Source organism: Volvox carteri (assembly GCF_000143455.1).
Source record: "Volvox carteri f. nagariensis unplaced genomic scaffold VOLCAscaffold_43, whole genome shotgun sequence".
Lineage (NCBI taxonomy): Eukaryota > Viridiplantae > Chlorophyta > Chlorophyceae > Chlamydomonadales > Volvocaceae > Volvox > Volvox carteri.
The window spans coordinates 752367-777344 of NW_003307586.1; the positions used below are offsets into that span (position 1 = coordinate 752367).

General features: G+C 57.7%; 4 protein-coding genes across 4 annotated transcripts; 1 reads left to right on the forward strand and 3 right to left on the reverse strand.

Annotated features, from left to right (window-relative positions):
• Window positions 1-151: 151 nt before the first annotated feature.
• On the reverse strand, window positions 152-12676 carry VOLCADRAFT_121316 (uncharacterized protein; the record flags this gene model as incomplete). Its single annotated transcript, XM_002954509.1, has 16 exons — window positions 152-1431; window positions 1904-2361; window positions 3118-3316; window positions 3570-3826; window positions 4284-4396; window positions 4766-4895; window positions 5234-5383; window positions 5731-5874; window positions 6244-6303; window positions 7029-7127; window positions 7885-8063; window positions 8536-8668; window positions 9371-9553; window positions 9834-10059; window positions 10586-10752; window positions 12629-12676. The coding sequence occupies 16 exons, from the start codon at window positions 12674-12676 to the stop codon at window positions 345-347; spliced, it is 3633 nt and encodes a 1210-aa protein (XP_002954555.1). The 3' UTR covers window positions 152-344.
• A 52-nt stretch (window positions 12677-12728) lies between these two features.
• Window positions 12729-16813, forward strand: VOLCADRAFT_64912 (uncharacterized protein; the record flags this gene model as incomplete). The annotated part of the gene is made up of 10 exons (XM_002954447.1): window positions 12729-13016; window positions 13082-13150; window positions 13227-13385; window positions 13448-13543; window positions 13715-13816; window positions 14127-14321; window positions 15081-15212; window positions 15513-15666; window positions 15925-16091; window positions 16544-16813. The coding sequence occupies 10 exons, from the start codon at window positions 12729-12731 to the stop codon at window positions 16811-16813; spliced, it is 1632 nt and encodes a 543-aa protein (XP_002954493.1).
• Window positions 16814-19000: 2187 nt separating this feature from the next.
• Window positions 19001-20112, reverse strand: VOLCADRAFT_106432 (uncharacterized protein). The gene is made up of 4 exons (XM_002954510.1): window positions 19870-20112; window positions 19572-19660; window positions 19260-19428; window positions 19001-19161 (listed from the first exon to the last, which is right to left on the reverse strand). Exons 1-3 carry the CDS (start codon window positions 20015-20017, stop codon window positions 19264-19266), a joined length of 402 nt encoding a protein of 133 aa, XP_002954556.1. The 5' UTR covers window positions 20018-20112; the 3' UTR covers window positions 19001-19161; window positions 19260-19263.
• Window positions 20113-22636: 2524 nt separating this feature from the next.
• Window positions 22637-24602, reverse strand: VOLCADRAFT_118758 (uncharacterized protein; the record flags this gene model as incomplete). Its single annotated transcript, XM_002954511.1, has 4 exons — window positions 22637-23206; window positions 23350-23609; window positions 24017-24096; window positions 24595-24602. 4 exons carry the CDS (start codon window positions 24600-24602, stop codon window positions 22637-22639), a joined length of 918 nt encoding a protein of 305 aa, XP_002954557.1.
• Between the last annotated feature and the right edge of the window lie 376 nt (window positions 24603-24978).

Here is a 24978-nt window from a genome sequence, read left to right on the forward strand (position 1 = left end):
AAAGTCGGTGGAATAGAAAACCCGGCCAAGGAGCCCGAGGTGAACTCCTCCTCCCCACATTCCCAAACCACCTCCGCATACGGATGTGTCGATGCGAGCTGCATCCTCCAAGCTCAGCCAAGCCACTGTGGGGGAGTTTGTGGGCGCTCTTCGCAAAGGAAACCAGGGCAAAGGCGCCATGGTTGTACCCGATTATGGCTGTTACAACACCGCCAACACCCAAATTGCGCTTCCCTCTCCAACGCGGCCGACTGACCCGTGAGTCCAAGCCAGCACACGGCACCCGCGCAACGCCTCAGTTGGGCCCCAACAAAGCCAGGGTCCTACCCAGCGCGAACGCCCCGTCATTTCCGCTTAACCGCCCGTGTACCCGTATCCCCCCCATTTAACCGCTTGGCCTGCTGATGCTTTTGCTTCTTCTGCTCCCCGACCTGCGACGGCTTCTCTACTTGCTGAGAATGCTGCTGCTTTTGGTGGTCATGTTGCCTTTCTGCAGCCCTCTTTTCGGCCTTCCCGCCCTTCTTTTGATGCTGCTGCTGCTGCTGGGCAGCTGGAGCTGACCTGGCAACGGTGGCCACTCCTCCAACCCCACCGCTGTTTTTCCCTTTAGCTGCTACTGCTGCCGAGGCTTTGGCTGCTGCGGCGGCGGCGGCTGCTGCGGCCTCCGCCTCCGCCACCTGGCGCTTTTGCAAGTGAATGTGGAAGCGCTTTAGCTGCTCAACCAACAGCGCCTTGTCCAACCGCAGCTGTTTGTTGCGGTGGAAGCGCCGGGATTCCAGAAACATCCCCCGCAGCGCGGCTCGGGCTGCTGCTGCCCCCGCCGGGCCAGGTCCCGACGCCGCCGCCTGGCCCGTCCGGTCGTTGTCTCGCCCTGGCCCGTCCTCATCAGCGTCGCACGCCTCGTCGTCCTGGGCCTCGAAATCGGATGGACCATCCCAGCCGTCGGCAGTGCCGTACTCAGCTACAAGTGCCTCGAGCTCTTGGAAGAATTCCGGCGGCGGCGCCGTCGCCGCGGCAGCGGCGGCACCGCCGCGCCGCCCTGCCCTGCCTTTCCTCCCCGCGACGGCCTTCGCCGGAGGCGGCGGCGGCGGCCGTACAAGTCCCCGCGACGCGTCGTACGCTGCCGCCAGCTCCGTAATCGTCGCCGGCGTGCCCAGCGGCCCCGTAAGTTGCACAGCGCCGCCAGCGGCGGCCGCTGCCGCCGCGGCACCTGGCCTGAGCGCCAGCAGCGAGCCCGCCGCCTGCGCCAGGTGGGGATGGTAGTGGGGCTCCGGGCAGCCTGACACGAGGCAGATCTCCCACAGCGTCGTGGCCAGGCCGCCTCCCTCCGACGGGTCGGCACAGTACGGATCATACGTACGGCCGCCCACAGTAGGCGCCTCGCCCTCGTACTCGAGCATATGAGCGAGCTTTGGATACCGCCGGAGTAACCTGAGGGCGGGGGAGTGGAGATACCAGCAGGCAGACACAGGTACAGGTACAGGTTTGTTCCCCCGGCCCCCCAAGACGCCCCTCTACATGGCTGTGTCCTATGGCTGCTGTACTGCTCTGCGGTGCTGCTACAGCCAATTGAAACCCTTCTCCACGCTCCAAAACCCGAATTAACGCCCGCCTCACTATGCACACACACATACAGACATACAAACATACGGAGAAACACACACCCACACCCACACATACGCAGCTCCGATGCCAAAACACACACTGGACCACACCAGCACCCGGTGGTGGCGACGCCAATGTCTTTCCCCCAAGAAATGACGGCTATAGTCCTAACGCCAGCTCATGTACGAAAAGTCCCATGTGCGCAGCGGCAGGCGGCAGGCCGCAGGCGGCGGCGCTAAAATCCTTCGTCAACCCCCGGGAGGGGTGGGCGAGGTGATGGCAGAGGCCGGCATTGTACCTGCCAATCGCAGCCCATAGCGCCATAGCCTCCCCCGGTCCCGCCAGCAGTGCCGTACTCGCCATCCGCTTCACAAACGCCGCCGTGCGCTGCATGTCCGCCATCTTGGGTTCGCAAAGTAAGGACTCCAACACGCCAGCCAGCAATACCGCAACGCTGGGAGCGGATGATGAGGAGAAGGAGAGCTGGTCTTGGGAGTCGGCGGCGACTGCCAGCGTCCCCGCCTGCGATGGCGGCGGCGGCGGCGCCGCCGCTGCCTCGACCGCCTGGTCACATGCCGCCGCCGTGACAATATCCTCATCGTTGTCATCCTCGCCTTCTTCGTCACCAGCACCGGCAACTATTCCATTACTGGTGGCTTTGTCGGCGGCGGGTGGGACGCTGTTTGGGGGGTCCTGCTTCGCGTGCTGCGCTTGACGATTGGTTGCGTCGTCAGTCACTAGGGAGTGAAAGGGTACCTGCGAAAGTACGAACGAAGTACGAAACATAAGTACGAACGAAGGACGGAAGAATCGTAATCACGACAGCAACAGCAGCAACGAAAATGCAAGTGACAGGAGGGGTAGGTAGGAAGGTAGGTAGATAGGTGGGTAGGTAGGTAGGTAGGTAGGTGGGTAGGTAGGTAGGTGGGTAGGTAGGTAGGTAGGTGGGTGGGTAGGTAGGTAGGTGGGTAGGTGAGTAGGTAGGTAGGTAGGTAGGTGAGTAGGTAGGTAGGTAGGTAGGTAGGTGGGTGGGTGGGTAGGTAGGTAGGTGGGTAGGTGAGTAGGTAGGTAGGTAGGTAGGTAGGTAGGTAGGTAGGTAGGTAGGTAGGTGGGTAGGTAGGTAGGTAGGTAGGTAAGTAGGTAGGTAGGTAGGTAGGTAGGTAGGAAGTAGGTGGATAGGTAGGTAGGTAGGTGGGTAGGTGGGTGGGTAGGTAGGTAGGTAGGTAGGTAGGTAGGTAGGTAGGTAGGTAGTAGCCAGGCAACGGGACAGCGCCGACAGGGACCTCCCACCCCCCCTCCGCGGAGAGTGTAAAGAGGAACCAAAATCCAACAAATCGTTGAATCTTGTTGGTTGGATCTTATTGGATCTGTATTGGATCACATTGGAACTTACTCTGGTACCAGAGCAGCCGCCCTGGGAAGGAACTTCAGTTAGAAAGGGCGGGCAGGACAGGGACCCCCCCGGCCAGCAGGAACGAGCCTCCTCAATTCCATTCCCCAGCACTGCCGTACCTGCAGTAGCGTGTCGTACAGCTGCACGTACAGCTCCCGCCGATCGACGTTCAGCGCCTCGCCCTGGCCCCTGAGCAGCGCCGCCTGCGTGGCGAGCAGCCTCAGCCTCTCTGGCAGGGGCAGTGCGGGTGCGGCCAGCAGTTCGTTGAACACCGCCAACAGGTCGTTCATGTAGTCCACGGAGATGAGGTGAGTGTACCTATGACACACGGACATACATACAGACGGACATACAGACAAACGGCAAGGGCAATCAAGCGGGCGAGGACGGGGTAACGTTGGTTGATGTGCATAACACAGCTCGGGGCGGGAAGAGGTTTGCCTGCCACTAGGGGGTCTGGATTACGGAACGACGGAGGAAGGGGGGGTTTTGGAACTGGGGGTTTCACACGCACTCCTCCTTTCACACGGCGCGTAACCCCCGCACTCGCACCCGCCCCCCCTTCCCGCACCTGGCCAGACCATCCAGCACCGGAAGCAGCAGCGGGCACCTCTTCAGCAGCCGGGCCCGGCTCCAAGGGGGGCTCAGACCGGCGCTGGGGACGCGAGGACCCCCCCCACCGCCCCCGCTCTCCACCTCGCCGTCTCCACTGCCACCCCCACCGGCTGCTGCTGCTGCCGCCGCTGCTGCCCCCGCCGACAGCCCCACCGCGCAGCAGTGCTTGAGGACTCGAAAGTAAATTTCGAACAGCGCTTCCAGCATTGAGCTCTTTCCCGCCAGGAAATGGTGGGAGGGCGGGAGGGGGAAAGGGGGGCCACGGTTCAGCACGGGGAAGGGGTTGAAACACACACAGACACACACACCAGGAGGAGAGGGACGCGGATGGCTCTCGCTGTACCTTAACAGCTGCAGCAGCAGTGCAGCTGCTACCCCGTACGACACCCCATTGAAGGGAGTGACGCGGGTGATGAGGCGGCGCGATGGTGGTTCCCAGAATAATACCACCACCCCCGGGGTCCTAACCACGCGGGCGCCTGCCCAACTCCCCTTCATCCCCACCACCTCACACTCGGGGCTCCGAGACCGCAGCTTAGAGGTCACGAATTAAGACCAACCCTTAGTCGAAACACACACACACACACGCACACACGCACGCACGCACATACCCCCCGGTAACCCATCACGCAGGCAGCCCAGCAGCCGGGGAGGCATGTCGTACTCGTACCTGTATCCTGGCCATCTCCTCCCGGTCCGGGCCCGCGGAGGACTCCTTGAAGGTCCGGGTCACGTCGTCCTCCTTCCGCCGCCGCTTGGCATCCCGCTTCTCAGCCTTGCGACCTGGATACAACCACAACGGAGCGGGGTGTGTGTGTCTGTGTGTGTGTCTGTGTGTGTGTGTGTGTGTGTGTGTCTGTGTGTGGAGGAGATAAACCCGCATGAAGCGAAAACACCGGAATAAGCAACTGCTGACGGACACCCAAACCACCAACTGCCGTACTGGAACCCAAACCCCACGTGTTGCGGGGACACAGAGGCGTTGTGTGTATGTATGTGTGTCTCGTCCCCGGCGCGTATGTCTTATCTGGTGGTCAGCCGCCTCTGGTCAGCGTGTCACATAAATACATACATACATACATACACATACATACATACATACATACATACACATACATACACGCCCCCAGACACCACCTCGGCCCCCCGCACCTTTCTTCCTCTTCCCCCCCGGACCCGCCTCCTCGTCCTCCCCCCCGCCCTGTCGGACCACGTCGAGGAATTTGAGCACCGACAACGTCCGAACGGTCTCCGGCGGCGCCACACACTTGCGCTTGCGGATCTGTGGCAGCAGTAGCAGTAGCAGATTGCGGCAGTGGCAGTGGCGGCATTAACAGTAGCGGCGGAGGCAACGGCAGTAGTAACAGTAGTTATAGTAGCAGAACCCCCTCCCCTCCCCTCCCCCCCCTCGATGGTGCCTCATGGCCAGTGCCCCCCTACCTCCTTGCTCAACCCCGCCTCTCCATTTCCATCGCCCGCCCCGCCCCTTGTGTCACACACACACACACACATACACACACACCGGGTTGTCTTCTCGCCGTACCATACTCCCCGCCCCCAGAGAAACACATGCACAATCGGCCCCCCCCGGCACCATTTCCCCCAAGCCACCAAGCTCACCATGTCGGCAATTAGCTGCACCGCCTCCAGTGCCGCCTTACCCGCCCCACCCTCATCCCCGCCGCTCCCCCCCAGCAGCAAAACCCGAACCGCCTCGCACGCCAGGGAGCGGATTTCCGGGTCAGAGGAGGACATGCGGGGAACAATTGCCTGGACAAGAAGGAGCAACCGCCGGGGGGCGTCGTACAAGGTCGTACGGCAAAGGAAAGCGGGGAAAGGTGAAGAGGATTGGAAGGGCGATAGGTGCAACTGCGGGCTTCGGAGCGGGTTTCGGGACTCGCATACGAGAGGGGGAGGATCCTGAGCTAATGAATACACACAGTTGCCAAGGGGGGGCGGGTGGCATGAAGTAAAACCCGCCAAAGAGGGGAGATGGGGGAAAACACACACATACACACACGCACACACACACACACTCTGATAACCCCCCCCGGGTGTAATGCATCCCCCCAACCCCACCCTCTCCTTCCTCTCCTTCCCTCCTTCTCCACACAGACCTGCAAGATGTCCGACGTGTAGTTGAAGTGCGGGTGTGCCGTCAGCAGCCCGGCCAGACACCGAACGGCAACTCGGGCGTGAGACAGCGTGCCCGTACCTCTCTCCACACACCGAGATGCGTCCAGCAGCGAGCGCAGGTAGGTCTGGGGGGGGAGAAGAATCAAAAAAGGGGGAGAAGGGGGAGGGGAAAGACGAACCACGAACGAGTAAAGCTGCTGCCAGGGCAAGAGTGCACCAGTCGTAGAACTGACCAAAACGGGGGGAGGGGGGGAAGCGAGGCGGAAAAGAGGGCGGAAACCAAACAAGGACCGGAACTAAAAGGCGATGGGGGAACGGGCCCATGGCTGCATCGGGGTGAGTTGTGTGGTGGTGCTGATGAGGAGGGCCGTCGTGCGTGTGTATGTGTGTCTGTACGTGTGTGTGCATGTGTGTATGTGTGTGTGAAGGTAGGGGACTACTCACCCCGCGACCCTTCCCCCCAGCCACCCAGAAGAAGAAGGTGCCGTACTCACCTGGTACGACTTGAGTAGCGTTTGCTCGTACTCTCGTAGTTTGGCGACCTCCTTGCTAACCTGGTGGGGCGGGGGTGAGGTCAAAAGGAGGCGAGAGGGGGTCATCTGCGGGATATGCGGGAGGGACGTGCATGTATGTATGTATGTATGTATGTATGTATGTATGTATGTGTTTTATGATCTTCGGAGCCGCGCTGTGGGAAATGGCGAGAGGGTGGTGGTACCGCACGAACCACTCCATACCGAAGCGATCTCCGAATAGTCCACCAGCGACCAGTGTGTGTGTTAGGACTTTCCAATGAAACCGTGTGGCGGTAGCTTGAGGATTTTTTAAGATGATGTTGATTAGAAGAGTGACGTCAAGAGTACGTAAAAGTAGAAGCAGAGGCGCCGCGCTATAGTGGAGACGAGGGGCGACTGGGTGGTGGTGGGCGGCTAGTTGACTGACCACTACAGCCAAGGAGGGCACCTGACGTCCCAACTCACAGAGTGGGACAGAGCCATAAAGACCTCCTACCTCCTGCCCTTACAAGCTAGCGGACAAAGCAGAGGCTCATGCTCTCTCCCTTACCCCCCCCCCTCCCCCCCTCGGCTCCCCTGCAGGCAACCCCAACCAACCCCTTCCCCCCCAACCAACCCCTTCCCCCCCAACCAACCCCTTCCCCCCAACCCCTTCCCCCCCTTACCAACCCCTTCCCCCCCAACCAACCCCTTCCCCCAACCAACCCCTTCCCCCCCAACCCCTTCCCCCAACCAACCCCTTCCCCCAACCAACCCATCCCTACCTTGACCTCCATCTCTTTCTCCGAGGGCGGCCGTATGCGGTAGCCGGGAAGGATATCCTTGAACACGGCGTACAGAGATAACAGCGCTAGACGGGATGTCTGGGTGTGGGGGGGGTTGGGTGAGGGGGGTGAGGGGGGGGGCCGAAGGGGGGAACGGGGTAATGAGCGGAGGTAATGGCCGTATGGCGGGCGACAGGCCGATGGGGGTAAATCCAGATGCGGACCCTCCCTAGGTTTTCACTACCCGCTTCCAGCCACAATCATCCTCATCCTCAATATCACGGCAAGGCCTCTATAACACCCCCTCCTGCTGCTGCTGCTGCTGCTACAGCTTCCGCGTGTCTCTACTGCCCTAGTCCCCACCCCCACTCCCCACATCTCTCTCCCCCTCTCCATCACGCCGGGGTAGCAGCTCTACCGCCGTTGACCCACCGCCGTTGTCGGGTATTCCCCCAACCCCCCAAAACACACCCTCGCATGGTTCCATCCATCCAAACACATACATATCTACATACATACACGATGCCCCCGGAGGTTCCGGGATCGAGACCTGTCAGGGTCGTAAACCCTTCCGATGGTGGAAGGTAAAAGTGCCCCTAGTCGATGGACGGTGGTGACCTGGGATAAAGTTAACTTGCGAGCTGACCAGGAATGGAGCTGAGCCGCCGTTGATCCAGCAGATTCCGTTGGATGCCCCGGTGGTGGGTACGGAACCTGAGCGATCCACTGAGAAGTTGACTAGGGTGACTGGATGAGGGTGGCCCGAAATACCGGGGAAGGCAGGGTTTCGCAGGGTAGCGGCCGCAGGGTGAAGATATGCCCCCCCCCTGTCCAAAAACACGGGGCCCCTACCTACCATGCTGTCATCCTCCCCCACCAGCGCCTGCAGCGTCCGGAGCTCCCCCACTCGGCTCTCCGGCGCCGTCAGCAACTGGTTGGCCGCCGCCGCCATCACCTCCTGCAGCCGGGACCTCCGCTCCGAGGGGGTCAGGGAGGAGAGCTGCAGACCCCGCAGGGCGGGAGGCAGGGAGGACTCTGCACGTGAACAGAACACGGGTGTGGGTGCATTGCTTGTCTGTCTGTCTGTCTGTCCGTGTGTCTGTCTGTCTGTATCTGTCTGTATGTCTGTATGTTACAGTACACAAGCTGAGAACGCCGCCAGGCGCGTATGACATGGGGAAGTGTGTGTATGTGTGTATGTATGTGTGGTTTTGGGGTAGTGGCGGAAGGAAAAGGGGAAAGGGGGAAAGGGAAATCACGTGCAAAAGATTAAGCACAACGCACAAAGCGGGAGAAGGGAGAGGCAGGGGGGGAGGGAGGTAAGGAGAGAAACCTTCCTCGCAGCACAGATTTCAACTGACCCAGGCGAGGAAAAACCTCCTCTCCGCTCCAACTCCGGACACTTACACACATACAGACACTTACAGACGCTTACACACATACATCCCCACCTCACCCCGCAGTACCCGGGTTCCACCCACCCACCCACACACACGCATCCACCCACCCTCGGCCTTCCTAGCCGCCTCCGCCGCCTTCTTAGCCGCTTTTTGAGCCCTGCGCTCCTCCTCCTCCGTCGCCTTGCGCTTGCTGTCCGCCAGGGCCGCCTCCATGTCGTCAGTGATGGTGACGCCCTCCACCTGGGGGCGGTGGGTGCAGGTGAGGGGGATGTTGTTGCGGGGTGGAGGGAGTGCGGGGTGGTGATTTCCCCGGAGCGGGCCGCGGAAGCGGTTTCCTCCCTTCCCTCGAGCTGGAAGATCCGGCGGCCCTGAAGAGGGCCCCCGCACACGCAGGGCCCTACGGGGCCCTCTAAAGGGGAAATCGGTCTGATGATGGTGACGACGATGGTGGTGACGATGATGGTGGTGGTGATGATGATGGTGGTGATGATGGTGGTGGTGACGATGATGATGGTGGTGACGACGATGGTGGTGGTGATGATGATGGTGGTGATGATGGTGGTGGTGATGATGATGGTGACGACGATGGTGGTGGTGATGATGATGGTGGTGACGATGATGATGGTGACGATGATGATGGTGGTGACGATGATGGTGGTGGTGATGATGATGATGGTGATGATGACGACGATGGTGGTGGTGATGATGATGGTGGTGGTGATGATGATGGTGGTGATGATGATGATGATGATGGTGGTGACGACGATGGTGGTGGTGATGGTGGTGATGATAATCAGGAGTGCGGGAAATGAAGTGAGGTCATCACGGGGAGCCTCGCGGATACATCTTCACGGATCTTCAACACTCCACCCCCCCATACACACACGGCCACACCCAGGGGTGCCAACCTCAGCCCAAAGGGGCCCCGACCCCGACCCCGACCTGGATAGCAGCCGCGGCCGCCAGCGCCGCCTCCATCTCCGCCGCCCGTTGCTGCTCCGTCGCACCCCGCTTACGGCGCCCGGCGGCGGCGTCCTCCCCTTCCGCCGCCTTATCGTACAGTACGTTCCCCGTCAGCGTCTTGATGGGCAATCCAGAGCCGGCCTTGTTCCCCCTCGGGTCTTCCTAACGGCGGGAGGGGAGAGGGGGAAAGGGGGGTCATGGAGTCTGGGAGCGGGGTCTGGGGTTATGACAACAAGAAAAGAAAGATGCTGGTGGTGACGCCGTAACGCCTGAGAGCTCCCACCCGCCTTCTGACCAGCCCCTTTCCCCCTACCTGCATGCCTCTACTTAGGAAAACAAAACAAACACAGTTGTGTTTCCCTCCCACAACGTCTCCCCCCGGGAGTTCCGCCCGCCGGCGCTTCCACCCTATACACGCACACACACACATGCGCGCGCGTACCCGCACACGGCGAGGCGCCTTCTCATATGCCGCCTCCTCATCGCCCACTTCCTCCTCTTCCTCCTCCATATCGCCGTCGGCCCGCTGTTCCTCAGCGTCATCATCACTCTCATCAGCGTCATCGCTGCCGCCAGCATCGGGTGCTGCTGCCGCCGCCGCCGCCGCTGCCTTTTGCCGTGCTGCCGCCGCCTCCTTGGCCTGCTGCTCCTGCTTGTCACGAATGGACCTGGGTTCCGGGACATCAACACCGACACGGGCATCGAAAGCGAAACCGGGAGGGGGCAAAATGTGCTTAGGGCTAACAGCGCTGTGTTGATCGGGGCTGCGCTGCGCTGTGGGGTTGTGGTGGTTGTGGTGGAGGACGGAGGACATGGATAAATGCCAAAACGCCGAAAACCGTTAAAAGTAGGTTCCCACGGCGGTTGTGAGCAGGTGAATTAGGGCGGACTGCTGCTTGCTGGTGGTTAACATCCTACGGCCCCTTCTCATGCGGGGGGCCCCTCCTGGGTCTGCAGCGCGCTGCTGTCCACCCCCATTCCCGCCCCCCTGGAGGAGCCTGTACCTGCTGTAACCCCGCGAACACGGGACTCGACCCCCCCCTTCTGGACCCCGTGTGGCACGGCGAGCGTATTGCCTCTCGTGTTCTGACCCAATTTCAGCTTTAGTTCCCTTTCCTAAAGGTGTGGTTAGGGGGGAAGGTCAGAGGTCACTGCGCTGGTCCATGGTGAGCGCCGCTTAGAGCCGTGACTGACTTATCGAGCTCTTTTTGGTCGAGCTTCTCCAGGAAGCCCAGGCGACGCCGGTGTTTCTCGACGAATTCCAGGTCCTCCTCGCTGATCTCTAGGTCAGATGCGTCACTATCATCCGCCTTGGTGACTAGCGGGACGTCTTGCAAGGCCGCGCCGCCGCCGCCCGACTTCTGCGATGCCGACATTGCCAGGACAGGTTGTCAGGAACGCCATCACAAATCCATTCAAGCCTGAGTTGAACGTGCAAATTATGATAATCGACTCTCCGCCAACTCAACGGTTTTCTGCTTGGAGTTCTTCTTATGTCCCTTCTGAGGTGCGCCAGCAGGCCCCGAGCGGCCAGGCTGTTGACGCCCGTGGGCTTTTGTGTGAAGTCTCTTTTTGCTCATATCGCCAATTCACGGAAAGCCTCGCAGTTAAGGGTTACAGCTTGTGCAGTTCGCCACACCGTAATAAATTCTATTAATTTAAGAGCACTACATGGAATTGCGGCGAAGACGTTTTCCTTTTGACTGTTCCATTCATAAAGCACTGAGGGGAGGGGGAACTCGGCGTTCGGATTCCGTTGGCCGCAACGACTACCAACTCCTCGCTCCGGCCAGTTCTGAGCCAAGTTAACGAGACGGCGCAGCAGTAAGGATGCAATTTATGTTTGATATTAAAACTTGATTTCGGTCGCCCCCATCGTTGGGTGTCATCCAACCTGACAACACAAAAAGACGCAAAGGGAGTCGATTCGACGCACGCACAGCACAAGTGCTTGGATGCCCAAAAGATTATCGACTCAAAAATTTCGACCCTGATACGATAGCTACACTGGAATAAGTGAATGCCTTTTCTGGTCGCCACGCCAAGGGGCAGGACTCCGCAGGAAATACCCTCCCTGCCACGTTCCCGCCTTGTCAAGGCCGCTTGCACAAAGCCAGCCATACCAGCACTTGACTTTTGTTGCAACCTTTGCGTCATATATAGTGCATCCAATAGCGTCGCTTGCAGTCAGACAAGTCTAAGCTCTTCCTTTCCCAGCGAACCCGACAGAGCACCCCTTAGGACCCCTCCTGGTAAACCTGAGAACCTGGGCGAAGTATATTCGCCCAGTGGATGGAGAGATTGCTGGCATGTCCGCGCGAGACGGCAAATACAGTGCGCAGGGCCTTTGGGGCTACAAAGGTTAGCGCGCACAAAAATCCTACGCATGCGCCGACTCGACTTCCTCGCAGCATATGACGACAGGTGCCTGGAACGCAACAGGGCAGCACGGAAGGCCCTGAGCTATAGCATCACGGTTGTCTACGTCCAGACATGTCGCACTTGTACGGAGTTCCGGTAACGCTGTCGTGTATTGGTTGAGACCTTTAAGTTGTGTGCTGTCCCCACGCTTTGACGCATATACCGACGAGGATGGGTCGATTCTGGGGATAATGCAGCACTGCATTTACCAAGCCCGAGGAATATGAAGGGACACATACTCGAAACACCCGAAGACGGTGTCCCATCGACAGGTGTGTGTGAACCCCCAACTGCTCCACGGCAACCAACTGCACGTACTGAAGAGCCCCCAGCTCCCACTCATGCAGGAAGGCTCGACAACACGTAAACCCGGTGGCTTTGCGAAGCTCCTGTGCCATCGCCGACACAACGGAACATCTTCTGGCGGCCGCTCAGGAAACGCTTCTCAATGCATTTCCGGTTGGTAACACAAAGTTTCTCTCATCATATATGAATTACTTTTGGGACCAGGTGGGGAGGGACTGCTTCAATCTATCCTGTGCATCATAAGACGCCTATGAAAACTGTGCGCATAAAAGTGATTACAGATTTTTATCTTTATAAACGTTATGACCATCAGGTGTGAAAGGAACCTTGCATGAGGTTTGTGAGTCCATGTCAGAAGCCGTAGACTGGAAAGTGCCCCTAGTTTGTTCCTTAGTGCTTCAGCATCTCCCTCTCTCCGCACTAATACGCTGCATTATGCCATTTGTTCATCACTTTTATAACTATGTCTTAGTCTAATGTGTCAATTCTTCTGGGACCACCACTGCTCACCTTCCATACCGCTATGGTGACTGCTGTGACCGGTGCCCAGCCTCCCATTTTTGGTGTTTCCGCCTCGTATGGTAGCCTTTTTACGCTTGGTGCAGCGCCAATGGCTTCCGGTCGCAAGCGGACGAAGGGCGACGTGTGCGAGGCCTTTCTAGGGCGCCTTGCTGAGCGGGGTGACGTGGAGCTAGACGCCGTCCTATTGGAGGGCATACGCCAGCACTTTGACAGCCTACCTACACGCTATGCACTAGATGTAAACGTAGATGGATTGGACGTCCTGAGCCATAAACGGCTTCTGGACGAGGCTCGGGCGGACCCAACGACGGTGTCATTCGCGGTGCGGCCCGTGGAAATAGTAGCCCAGCGAGCGGAGTCAGCTTTGCTCCATGAGGTGTGTTTAAGGCTTTTGTTTCATCACTTTGGCGGGTTGTGCTGAGCCTTGCCCACGCCTCGCAGCTCCCGCGCGCCAACTCGAGGAAATTGGGCTTATGCCGACCAGCTTTCGGCTCGTCCCCAAACCTTCAGGTAGCCAGCACAGCTTCCAGCGCTAGGTCCTGCCACTGTCGGGGTAATATTTCCTACGAAGAACGCTTGCCTGCAGGCGCTGGCGCTCGAAGTTGGGGAGCGGGCTGAGGGCCAAGAGGCCGAGGCCACAGCGGTCGGGTCCAGTCGGTCTGCAGACGATCATGCTGTCTTCTACGAAATAACAATTGCTTCCGTTGATCAGCCTAAGCTTCTGAGCCGGCTTTCCGAGGCATTGGTGAGCGCTGTTGTTGCGCTCTTCAAGAGGAGACTATATCTGAAAAAGGTTTCCGGTTGCAGGGGGATTTAGGTCTCAATATCCGGGAAGCCCACGCCTTCAACACGAACGATGGTTTCTCGCTAGATGTGTTCGTCGTAGATCAATGGCAACCGCAGGTACGTTACTTTGCTCTCTTGCAGTTATGACTTCACAGGTACTGACAGTTCTTGTTCGTGGACAGCCGGGGCAAAACTTGGAGGAGCTCCTGGGACAGCGGCTGCTGCAGATGCCACCGCCGCCGCCGAAGGGAGCTGCTGCGCCACCCACACCAGCGGCTGGTGTGCCAGCAGCTAGCTCGGTTGCGCTTCGTTTGCCTGTCGAGCAAACACCAACCTTCTTGCAGGTGCGCACCGCAGCAGCGGCACGCGAGGGTGTGTTCGGGGGGAGGGGTGGTGGGCTGGAGGGAATAGCGCAAAGAAAGCACAAAATCTTTGGCTAAGATTGGGGCAGCCTGCTGCAGATGACTCGTGCCACATGCAGCCTATATGCCCAATCCCTTGAAGAGCTTACACGCCTCTCCTGCATTTGCTGCCCTGCATTATTTATCCTCATGGCACGAAGCCTATCAAAACTTTGTGACACCTGTGTTCCCAGCTGCCCCAAGGCACGCGGATCTAGGGTCTAACTTCAGCTTTCCACAAGCAAGGGTTGAACGGCATGCCCACAATTAATGCCGTGGCTTGTGGGTGTGACCTGCAGGCCGCGGGGCCCCGACCCGAGTCGCCCGCAGTGGACGATTGGGAAATTGATATCACTCAGCTTCACATTGAGGCAAAGATTGCGTCCGGGGCCTTTAGCAACCTGTATAAGGGGACATACTGCGGACAGGAAGTGGCCGTCAAAATCCTTAAGGACGTGCACGATGATTCGTCCCAATACCAGGAGTTCCTACAGGTGGGTTGGGCCATGTGGTGGGGGAGCTCATATGGTAAAGAGGGACAGCACTGGCCCGCGGCAGCAGCCCCACGTGGCTTGATGCGGTCCGAGATGAGTCCGCTGATGGGGCCACATCGGGGGGGGGGACAAAACTCAATATGCAGTGGTAGGACCGCCGGTATCTATCCTAGGCTGTGTAAGTTACAAGTACCGTGCTTCTGTAGTATTTGCATGAGCACACGCCATTCGTTTACGGTCATCGACGAATTTCAGCAGGAAGTCTAACCTGCGGGGGCTGAAGGACATTCTCTGCAAATATCACACCAACCGTGTGGTGGTCTTGTGCACCATTCAGCACCGGCAGCCAAATACTAAGCCGTGATGCACCTGACTATGTTGCGGGTGGGTACGACATTTCGGGCGTTAGTCCTGCCTTTGCAGTGGTTCGGAGGCCAACTTGGACGCACTGCGGTCGCTTCCCCAAAATTACTCACATTACTGCTTGGAAGCTAGGAGGAGCTATAAGAGCGTTTTGTGGGTACGGATCTGGGTGGTGGCCAGTCGTGGGAGCTCCGCAGTGAGAGCTCCTGCTGAAGCAACAAATTTGTGATAACCCGCATGTCGCATGATATGGTGGCCATGATGCTGTTATTCCGCAATGGAGCCCCCTGGAGACTGACTGACCTGTGGGGCCTGCCTGGCCTTGCACGAATAATGTCATGTAGTAACGCTCGATATCTTAACGCATGATGTTGTATGCATACTTGTATGCCTCAGGAGGTGTCGATCATGCGGAAGGTCCGCCACAAGAACGTGGTCCAGTTCATCGGCGCGTGCACGCGCAAGCCCAACCTGTGTATCGTCTTCGAATACATGTCGGGCGGCAGCGTGTACGACTATATCAGACGGGTAAGTATTCCGTCTGCCTATATGGCGCAGAGTGATAACAGGGTGGAAGGCTTTGGGTAGTCAATAGTGCGAGTACCTCGGGGGTTCATGCCCCGTGGCCCATGATATGCCCTAGGGATGTGTCGTGTCTGGATACACTCGATTGTTTACCATTGGGCCATTTTGGGGGAATGCCGCGGCATGAGCCGGACCGGCCGCTGCGGTGTTTGGCCATGCCATGACTGCCTTGAAGTATTATGGATGGAGCTGCCCCAACCCACCCTTTCTTGGGGCTCGGCGCACCCTCTCCGGACTCTGCAGGAGGGACCGCTAAAACTTTCCGCGATCTTAAAACTGGCAGCAGACGTTGCCCGTGGGATGGACTATTTACACCAGCGGAAAATCATCCACCGGGATCTCAAGGCCGCTAACTTGCTCATGGACGAGAACGCCATTGTCAAGATAGCAGACTTTGGTAAGGACACCATCTCTGGGGGTCGGGGCGAAATGGGCCGAGCATGCTGGGCTAGGCGCTTGGTCTTGCACGTGCCCCTAAGGACATACTTACTCCTCGTCGCATGTCGGAAACGATGCACGTCGTGTATATGGCGAACCCAGTGTATATGGCGAACCCAGCATATTGCTTGGCGAGGTCACTGGCATGCAGTTGCAAGCGTAGGCCAGGTTGCCCGTACATCGAGCTTTATCCTGCGTGCCCCCTGAACGTGTGAAGGCGTGGCACGTGTCATCGAGAGCTCCGGGTGCATGACCGCCGAGACTGGCACATATCGTTGGATGGCGCCAGAGGTGATTGAGCACAAACCATACGACGAGAAGGCGGACGTCTTCTCGTTCGGCATCATACTGTGGGAGCTGCTTACTTGCAAGGCAGGTGGCGCCGTCCAGGGAAGGGTTGGGCTGAAGCTGGATTCTAGTAGCCCACAGTTGCCTCTAGTCTAGTCTAGCCTAGCCTAGTCTCGTCTAGGAGCGACGGGGCTGCGCCTGTACCCTACAGTGTATTGCGCAGCATCGCCACGCGCTGTAAGTAACCTCTATGGCTTTTTGTTGCGCCGAGCCCTGTCAGAACAGCAAGAGGTTTGCCTTTGTTTGTGTAAGCACATGGGGGCGTTGTCTCTCCGTGTGTGCATTGTTGTTGCTGTTGAGGATGCAGCGTGTCCTTGGCTGGCCTGTGCTCGCGCATATATGCCTGCACAGGACACTTTGCTTTAACCGATTAAGTAGTAGCGGTCCACATTACATACTCGTGGCTGGGTTCAAGCTAACGAGTGCGCCGACGAGTTCGTTAGCACACATTGTCTTTACTACGTGCCACATGTATCCTGTATGCGCAGGTGCCGTACTCGGATATGACGCCGCTCCAGGCAGCTGTCGGGGTGGTGCAGAAAGGCTTGCGGCCGGGCATTCCGCTAAACTGTCCCCTGCCCCTCGCTGAGCTTATGGAGGCGTGCTGGGCCGGGAACCCCGTCCAGCGTCCCAGCTTCCGCGAACTGGCGCCGCGACTGCAGGCGCTGTTTACGATGGCGCTGGAGGAGGAGAAGCGGCAGGAAACCAAGCCTGTTGCGACGAAACAGGGCCTGTTGTCGAAACTTCGTGGAAAATAAAAAACCCCTAAGTTCCTTTCGCACTGGTTCCGTAAGAGGTGCAAGCTGCCGCAGGCTACAGTAGCAGGCGAGCGCAGGCGGGCAGCACAGGAAGCAAGCAGGCGCTGACATGTCGGCATGTGGGCGCACGTTCGTGTGGTGCAATAACGCGCCTTTCGGCCCTTGGTGGTCGCGGATTGCGGCACGGGCCTCTTCGGACTGCCGCTGTCCAAGTCGACCCGCAGCGCACCTGGACTGAACTGGCTGGCTGGGGCTGTTCCTCCATGGGGGCTACAGCTGATGGGGTTCCAGTGTAGGAGAGCCACGAGTAGGAGCGCACCAGCCTGCGTGGTGTGCTTTAGCAGCTCGCGGCGATGGGGCGGTTACCATGTCGCAGCTATGCATCACCATGTTTATGGCACGTTATACTGCCAAAGGCCTTTTCACGTACACGACGGCCATGGATGGTCCTCCTCGGCTCATCTGTCCGCATTTCCAGCACCGCTAGGGAGTTTTGTGTTGCAGACTAGCAGACATGTGTTCGGTGTTCAGTGTTCATCAGTTGGAGCTCTTCAGGAGCAACGACGATGCTGTGGGAGCAGGGATGAGGAGCGGGCAGCCTGAGGCCGTGTGCCAGGTTGAGGACAGCGTGAGACCATGCTGCCATACGGCACGGGTCTTGTTTTGGAGGGGGCTGGGGTAGGTAGAAGACCTCGCTGGCAGCAGCTCTGCTTGTATGGATTAAGGCATGCCGCAACAGAAGCGTCCTTACTCATGCCGACGGAACGAACGAAAGCTCATTTGCATGTATCTACGCGGGAGCCTCCAGAATGGTGAGCGACTGCAAGGAACCTCGCCTTTGGTGGGCACCGCCAAAGGCTTAGGCCTCTTACCTCAGGTGCGCAGTTTTGGCTTCGTTGTTTTTGCTACATTGTTTGCTTTTTCAGTGCTGTGAGATTGGTGGCAATATTTGTGCGGCGGTGACGGCTGCCGGTGCGCCTAAAATTACAGGGGTGGGATTCGCGAATGATGTGTGGTGGGCTACGTGAGTCGGGGCGATTCTGCTGGATGAAGCTGGGACTCAAATGCTCGCCCTGCGATTGATAGGTGCGCCGACTGACGGTTCCACCGGCGAGTCCTCCGGTTGGATGGGATTCTGCATGCAAGCTGTAGTGATGGGTAGGCCATCTTGCTGGTGGGTGAGCAATTAGGTAAACGAGCCGTCGGTGTGGTCCGTCCACTTCGAAACTGGATGGAGGTGCTTTCGTGTAGGGACGCAATGGGGCGCGGGAGCTGTACGCGCAAAGCTGGTGGCGTTGTATTTCGGTGGGCATTGTTGGAGAGTGTGAACTATGAGGCTGATGATGTAGTAGCGCTAGTACATATGTTTTGAGGGCTATTCAAGCAATGTCTTTGTGAGTACGAGTCGTTTTGAGGTAGCTTTTACATAAACGGCTCTATTCAACGTGCACGATTGACTCGTTAGTTGCCATTCATACCGGGGTAACGAGGGTGCAATGGCACAGCTCCGGACACCTGGCGCGGGGCATTAGCAAATGCTCCGGTTTGCGGTGTGAATGCGTGGGAACTTTCTCCGGACTTTGGTGTGGCCTTCCCTGCTTTTAGTTCACGGACATGAAATGGCTACGGAAGCAAGGATTTGAAGTGTTATGGAGAGATATTAGGCGCCTGACTGAAATGTGACAGGAAAGGACCCGTACAAGGATATCACGGGTGTGTAAGTCTGTACGATGGTACGCAGCACGCAGCAGCGTGTGGTTAATAGTTGTGTAACAACCTGACTCTTGTCATTAGCGCTTCCAATCAAAACAGGATTTCCTTAGTTGAGAGGTGCAATGGTTAAGGGAAGTGACATGATAAATGGCACAAATGCCAACAGGCCACATCCAAAACCAGAAGTCGTGTCATCCACGGAATGTAAGATGTGCACTCCTTTCACGTAAGCAGGATTACATATTGCTCTGCAACATTGCTCTGCAATAAAGTCCGAATCTTCACTACAAAACCAACATTCATCATTGTCTACGCTCTGCAACATTTTGAAAGACAGCACGAAATGGTAATTAGCACTCCTGTACGCACCTGTAGCAACTGTACACAACAAAAGCCAATGGACCCTTCCCCCCAAGCTTTTCACCCAACCGCTCAAGGAAGGCTTTGCAGTTATGTGATACCCGTCGCGGCCGCGTGTACACACCGCCATTAAAACAATTTTCATAACATTGCATCATTGCTGCCAAATCCCCCCGTTACCGCATTTAATATGTTGTCCTTTCCCAACGTACATCGTTAGTCAACAGCACCCTGTGAGAGGGCACTAGCACGGCCTGTCCAGGGGCACTCCGATCCTGTAGGACGCCAGTGTTACGTTCATCCTAATAAGGCGAAACGCATTAATATCCTCTCAAGCCTCAAAGCTGTCGTCAGATGCGGACGGCTTACTCACATGGCTACCGGCGGGAGAAGTAGAAGTTTAGGGCTAGAGCAACCAGCAGTATGAGGAGCGGAAGGATGACGTGGAACGTCCGAGTCGCCGCGTCCTTCTGCTTCTGCTGCTTCTGGGTGTTCCGGCTTTGGGGTGGGACTTGAGCCGCGGTAGGAGCGCTGTCACCGCCCTGCGCCCGGAATGATATGGCTAGGGTTATGTGGTGCTCACCACAAGTGCGGCTGCACGTGGGCTAACCAGAGGGGTAACCCCCATCGTACTTCAGGCAGCCCAATGACATCCCTCCAATAACATTTGTCAGCACACACACACCTCGAAGTCACCAATTAAGTACTTTTCGAGGAGCTTCTTCGCCGAGTTGCTGTGTCCAATTTCTTCGAAATCTTGGGTCGCGTCCTTCCCTGTGATGGCATACAGGGTAAGGACGTCACAGAGAATGTATTATGGACTGTAAGACATTGGCAGACAAGGCAGGGATGCTAGGTGATATCAAGCGCGCCTTCCACCTGCGCCAACGCACTAGCTACCAACGCCACCTAACGCGCCTGGAACCCAGTCACCTTCACAGGAAGATCATTTGCACGAAGTTTGCTAGTATAACCAAGCGCACCTGTAGATGAAAGGATTATGTCATAGCCGCCCGGGTGCTCTTCCAAGAAGGCCGTAACATCATAGACCTTGCCATGAACTACTAGCCAACACGACTTATCATTCGTATGCACCTTAACGTCAGCAAGCGTGTAAACCTTCTGGGACATAGTTGCTGATCAAGTAGCCTCAAGTTGTTGAGGGGTCTACAGCATCAAGCAATCCCAGTGCTTCCTTAGACGTTATAAGAGACGAATCTTTTACCATTTTAACTTCAACGGTGAGTCGCATCCGTCAAGAGGTCAAGTTGTACCGCCTGTCATGTAGTTTCAAATCCTTGGGCGCAGACCTGTGGCGCAACCATACTATATCGTGGTTATTATGAGCAGGACTTTGATAGCGCTGGGCTGTTGTTGGCGACAGACAGTTTTGATCGCGACGTATATCGAACGGTGGTCAACGCCGCCTCGGCACACGAACGCACGCATGCACTCTCCTGTGCGCTGGACGGGCTCCCTCGGTAGAATATTTATGATAAAGGAAACCACGAAGATGTCCCAAGGTGCATGCACATGGAGATGCAGACTTCGAGCATCCGAAACTTCAAAAACGTCAACATGCTCTGACAGTGGTATTTATGTCGCCAGTCGCCTCCATTGCGTTTTCGGAATATAATTTATGGTTGCGAGCATGGTCTAGGACATCCGCATGCGTGCACATAGAGCAACGTTTTGCTGAGGTACAGCCCCAAGTCTTCAACCCTTTAGCTCATAGACCTGTAATGAACAAGGATTTCGGGGTTTAGCAGGCTGGAAGCTGAAGTAGCAATAGCTGCAGCCAGCAAAACGGCCCCACCTCGCGAGTCCAACCCTAACTGCCGAAGTCCATCCGCCAACATGCCAAAGGCCAGCGCGCATGTAATTACAAATCATGCCGCACCGTGCTCATTTGGCTCCGTATCATTACATCTGCAACTTAATAAGATGTGCCGTTTACTGGAGAGCTACTTCGGCTTGATTCCAGGTTATACCGCTTGTGCCGTCAAGGGATCTCTGAAATGCATCAGTCCTTCAGCCGGGGATATGCTAAACCATACAGGAATGCGGGTATGTACCGATGAGGGTTTTCAAGCTTGTTACATGACGAACGACCGTTCGATAATTCAAGAAGGCCAGGGATGGCTGGCTTTCGGTACGACAGCTGTATCACGACAGGCTGTGTTACGACAAGGGAAGGCCAGCCCCGCAGGCTTCACCCAACCGCTTTCGTCTCTTAGCTGCCCGATGACAAAGGGTCACATGGACGATGCCAGTATCTAGCCGCAACTTGCAGTAGCAGTCGCGGAGGACAACTCGTTGTCAGCACCAACGCCCAGAGTGCCCCCCGGGAACCTCGTGAGCTGACAGACCAACGTTGCGGTTGCTGCAATCCATTGAGCAAAGCTTTCGCGACGAAGCATGCAGTCTGGCCGTTGAAGACTCGACGGGTATCATCAAGCTTCCAGTCATCAAAAACATCTTAGCGACTGCAAGGGGATTACAAACAAGCAACTCCTCATCGGGTCAGCCCACCCGGGTGGCCGCCTGCAGCGCCAATTCAGCTACCTAGCACTCCCCCAGCCCAGCAGCAGACTTCCGGAGGTGTTGCGCCTTCAAGTGTGCGCAGGATTCCGTGGATTGCCAAATCCGTAAGGATGTGCACTCAGCTGCGGTCGCCAGTAGCAGGAGAGATAACTTCCTAGCTGCGAGGAAAACCACCTTAGGCTGAAGGGAGTGCAAAGGGAGGGGCCCGAAGATAGCACTGTTGCGATGTATAACGACGCCACTACTGACTATTCCGAGCCCACTTAAGCCCGCTGGGCTTTACTGAGCTCCACTCATGCCCTGCTTGATGAGCTGTGTGTGGCTGTACGCGCTCCGCAGAGACTGACTGACGCAACTGCGGCACACCCCACCATTGCACCCGACGACTGCCAGGCCATGGGCCTCTCTCAACTCCTCCCTTAGCGCCTCAAAAGTCCTCAGGCCCTAACCCGACCGCAGGCCCTTCCCAGCCCCCACCAGCACAATCACCGACTTGATAGACCCCCCGGGTCCTGTGTACACCACGTGATGCCATGTGTGCCAGTCGGCACCCCGCGACGCAAGAGGGGGACCATGGCAGAACCCCTAGGAGCCCACAGAAGCTAAGGAACCGCAAAAACAGAGGTGCTGTGGTCGATCGCACTGCAGGCGCCGGCCAACAGGATGAGGTCAGGGGCTATCGGCAGCAAGGGCAGCAGAGCAGGATCGTGGTTTGATGGCGCATACCCAACACACATGATCCCGCAGCTTTCTGCCACCAACAGACAACAGACACGCAAAAGCAATGTGCGGATATGTCCGTGGGCGAAACCGTGAGATGGCACTGGAGGTCAAAGTTGCGGCAGACTCCGCGAGTCCCGTAGCGAGCCCTGCAGTGAAAAAGCGCATGGGCGAGGCCTCTGTCCAGTGCTGTGATCGGCATCGTCATCGGACTGCGCCAGGCTGAGATTGCAATGCCGCAATGTGGCCTGGCAAGGGAGCAGATTGGACCAGGGGTCACGCTGATGGCGCTCCCGTTGCTGGGTGTTCCCATACATACACCCTCATAAATACACGCTACCGCCCTGCCTCTCAAAACGTACGACATGAATTTGTACACACACACACATACACACTCTCTCTCACGCGTACACATGCGCACTCGCGTTGTGTTTCACGTGCATGCAATCTTCCCGACGTACATGTCCGCATGCTACTGCCGCAAGTTTAGCTGGCTCCTGCTCCTGCTCCTGCTGCTGCTACAGCCGCGTTTCCCACTTGTTGCTGCTGCCCTCGCCTGGGACTCCTCAGCTCGGCCGCCATCCACATGCCCCCCTCCACCTCCAAGGTAAGGTTGACACGTTGCCGCGCCAACGCCCCCTCCACACCGCCCATCCGTTGATCGTCCAACCGAAAACGGAACCGACTAAACAGGTACGACAGTACGGCCTTGATCTGCAGCATACCCAGATGCTGCCCGACACAGTTGCGACTCCCCTCACTGAACGGCATGTAGCGGGTTGCCTTGCTACTGCTGCTACTGCCGCTATTATCACTACAACTGCTACTGCTGTTGTTGTTCAATGAAACCCCCTGGTGATGGTGCGCACCGCCAACGTCCCTGGTGGTGGTGGCGGCAGCGGCCGCAACGGGGCAGCGGGCAGCAAAAGTGGTGACGGCGGTGCCGCTGGTGTCGCCACTTCCTGATGCGCCGTTGCTGCTGCCGCTACTGCTACTGCTGCTGCTACTGCTGCTGGTAATGAAGCCGGTGCGGGGATTGAGGTTCATCCATCGCTCCTGCAATAACAGCAGCAGCAGCAATCGATAGCTACTAACAGCCGGGAGATTTGTTATGTCACGTGGAATCCACGCCACAGCTATCAATGTACACTCAACCGACAACTGCCGACGACCCAACCCAACAGAACTAACCAACTCACCGGTTGGAACTCCAGCGGCCGTTCCCAGTTGCGCTCCGAGAGGTGCAGGCTCCAAAACGGCACCCAAACTGTCGTACCCGGCTCCACCTCGTAGGGCCCTATGCGAGTCGGCGGGGACTCCGGCGGTAGGACTTTGACGGCGCCGTTGGGTGCGACGCTGAACATGCGCAGGCACTCTCGTACGAACGCGTCCAGGTACGGCAGGGAGGACAAGGCCTCATGGCTTCCATGGAGGGCTAAGAAGGCCGCCAAGACAGGGTCTTCATCCGCAGAAGAGAGGTCGGCATCGTCAGCCCCCGGAGAGGGGATCAAACCTGTGTGGCGGAACCGGATCCAGGTTTGGATTTTAAATTTGGATACGAAACCGTATGGGGGAGAATTTCTCCTCTCACTTGAGTGGAATGAGCAAATCCACCCACCCATCCACCCACCCATCCACCCATCCATCCATCCATTCGTCCGTCCACCCGTCTTAAAGCGGAATCCATCCATCCATCCATCCATCCGTATGGGTAACCAGTGGTGACCTCCCCAGCCCGGAGTATTGCCTCCCCGCCGTGTCCGGCTCTCCGCCGCACCAAGGAAACGCATCTGTGTAATCGCGAGTTCGGAACCAAGGGCAGTCCCAGCCGGCCCCAGGCCCAACCCCGTCTCCCCCCCCTCCCACCGTGACTCCGCAGCTCCTCCTCCAGCTTGGCGGCTGCCTCCGGGTGGGCATCTAGCGCGAATAGCATCCAGGTAAGGGTGCTGGAAGGGGGAGGAGCGGGGGGAGGGAAGGGGGAGGGAAGGGGGGAAGAGGGGAAAACGTGGAAAGAGGGAGGGAAAAGGGGGGGAGGGAAAGAACCACGAACCCGAGTGAAGCTGCTGCCAAGGAAAGAGTGTATAAGAAGCAGAACTGACCAGTAGGCGGTTTTCAAGGAGGCGACCTCGGGATGATGTAATGATGACGACGACGCGGAAACCTACCTACCTACCTACCTACCTAGCTAGCCTCCAAGACTAAAATAAGGGCGGAAGAAAAGCAGCAGAGCGAAGCCGTAAAGAAGGGGGGAGGGGGGAGGGAGTGGAGAGGGGTTTTCCAACTAATGTTACAATGAACGGGGCTGCGGCGGGCACAAGCGATGGACGCGTGACCACAGAGGGTGCTGGCGAGGGGAGCGCCACCTAGAGTGCTATGAGTCGTGAGGCTAAAGACATCAGGGTCTTGCTTTGGAACGTGTGGGGTTTGTCGGTAGCTAAGCTCACCGACCCATCTTTCCTCCGCATTGCCCAGGACCACGATGTGCTAGTATTTACGGAAACACACTGTTCGGCGCAGGCCGGGAAGCCGGCCAAGGCCCTGGCCCTGCCAGGGTTTCAACTGCATGTAGCTGAGCGAGCCTGTAGAGGCGGAGCCGGGCCCCAGACGGGCCGGCTGCACGGGGGTGTGTCTGTTTATATCCGGGACGCGATTGCCCGGGATGTCACTTTGTTGAGGGTTGACACGGATATTGCGGGCTGCGAGTCTATTTGGTTGCGTTTGGGCAGCAAGCAAACAGGTCAGGATAGCACCCTGGTGGGTGCATGCTACGTCTCCCCCAGGGCGTCGGTAGTACACCACGCGTCCCTGAGGGCACACGAGTCTGACGA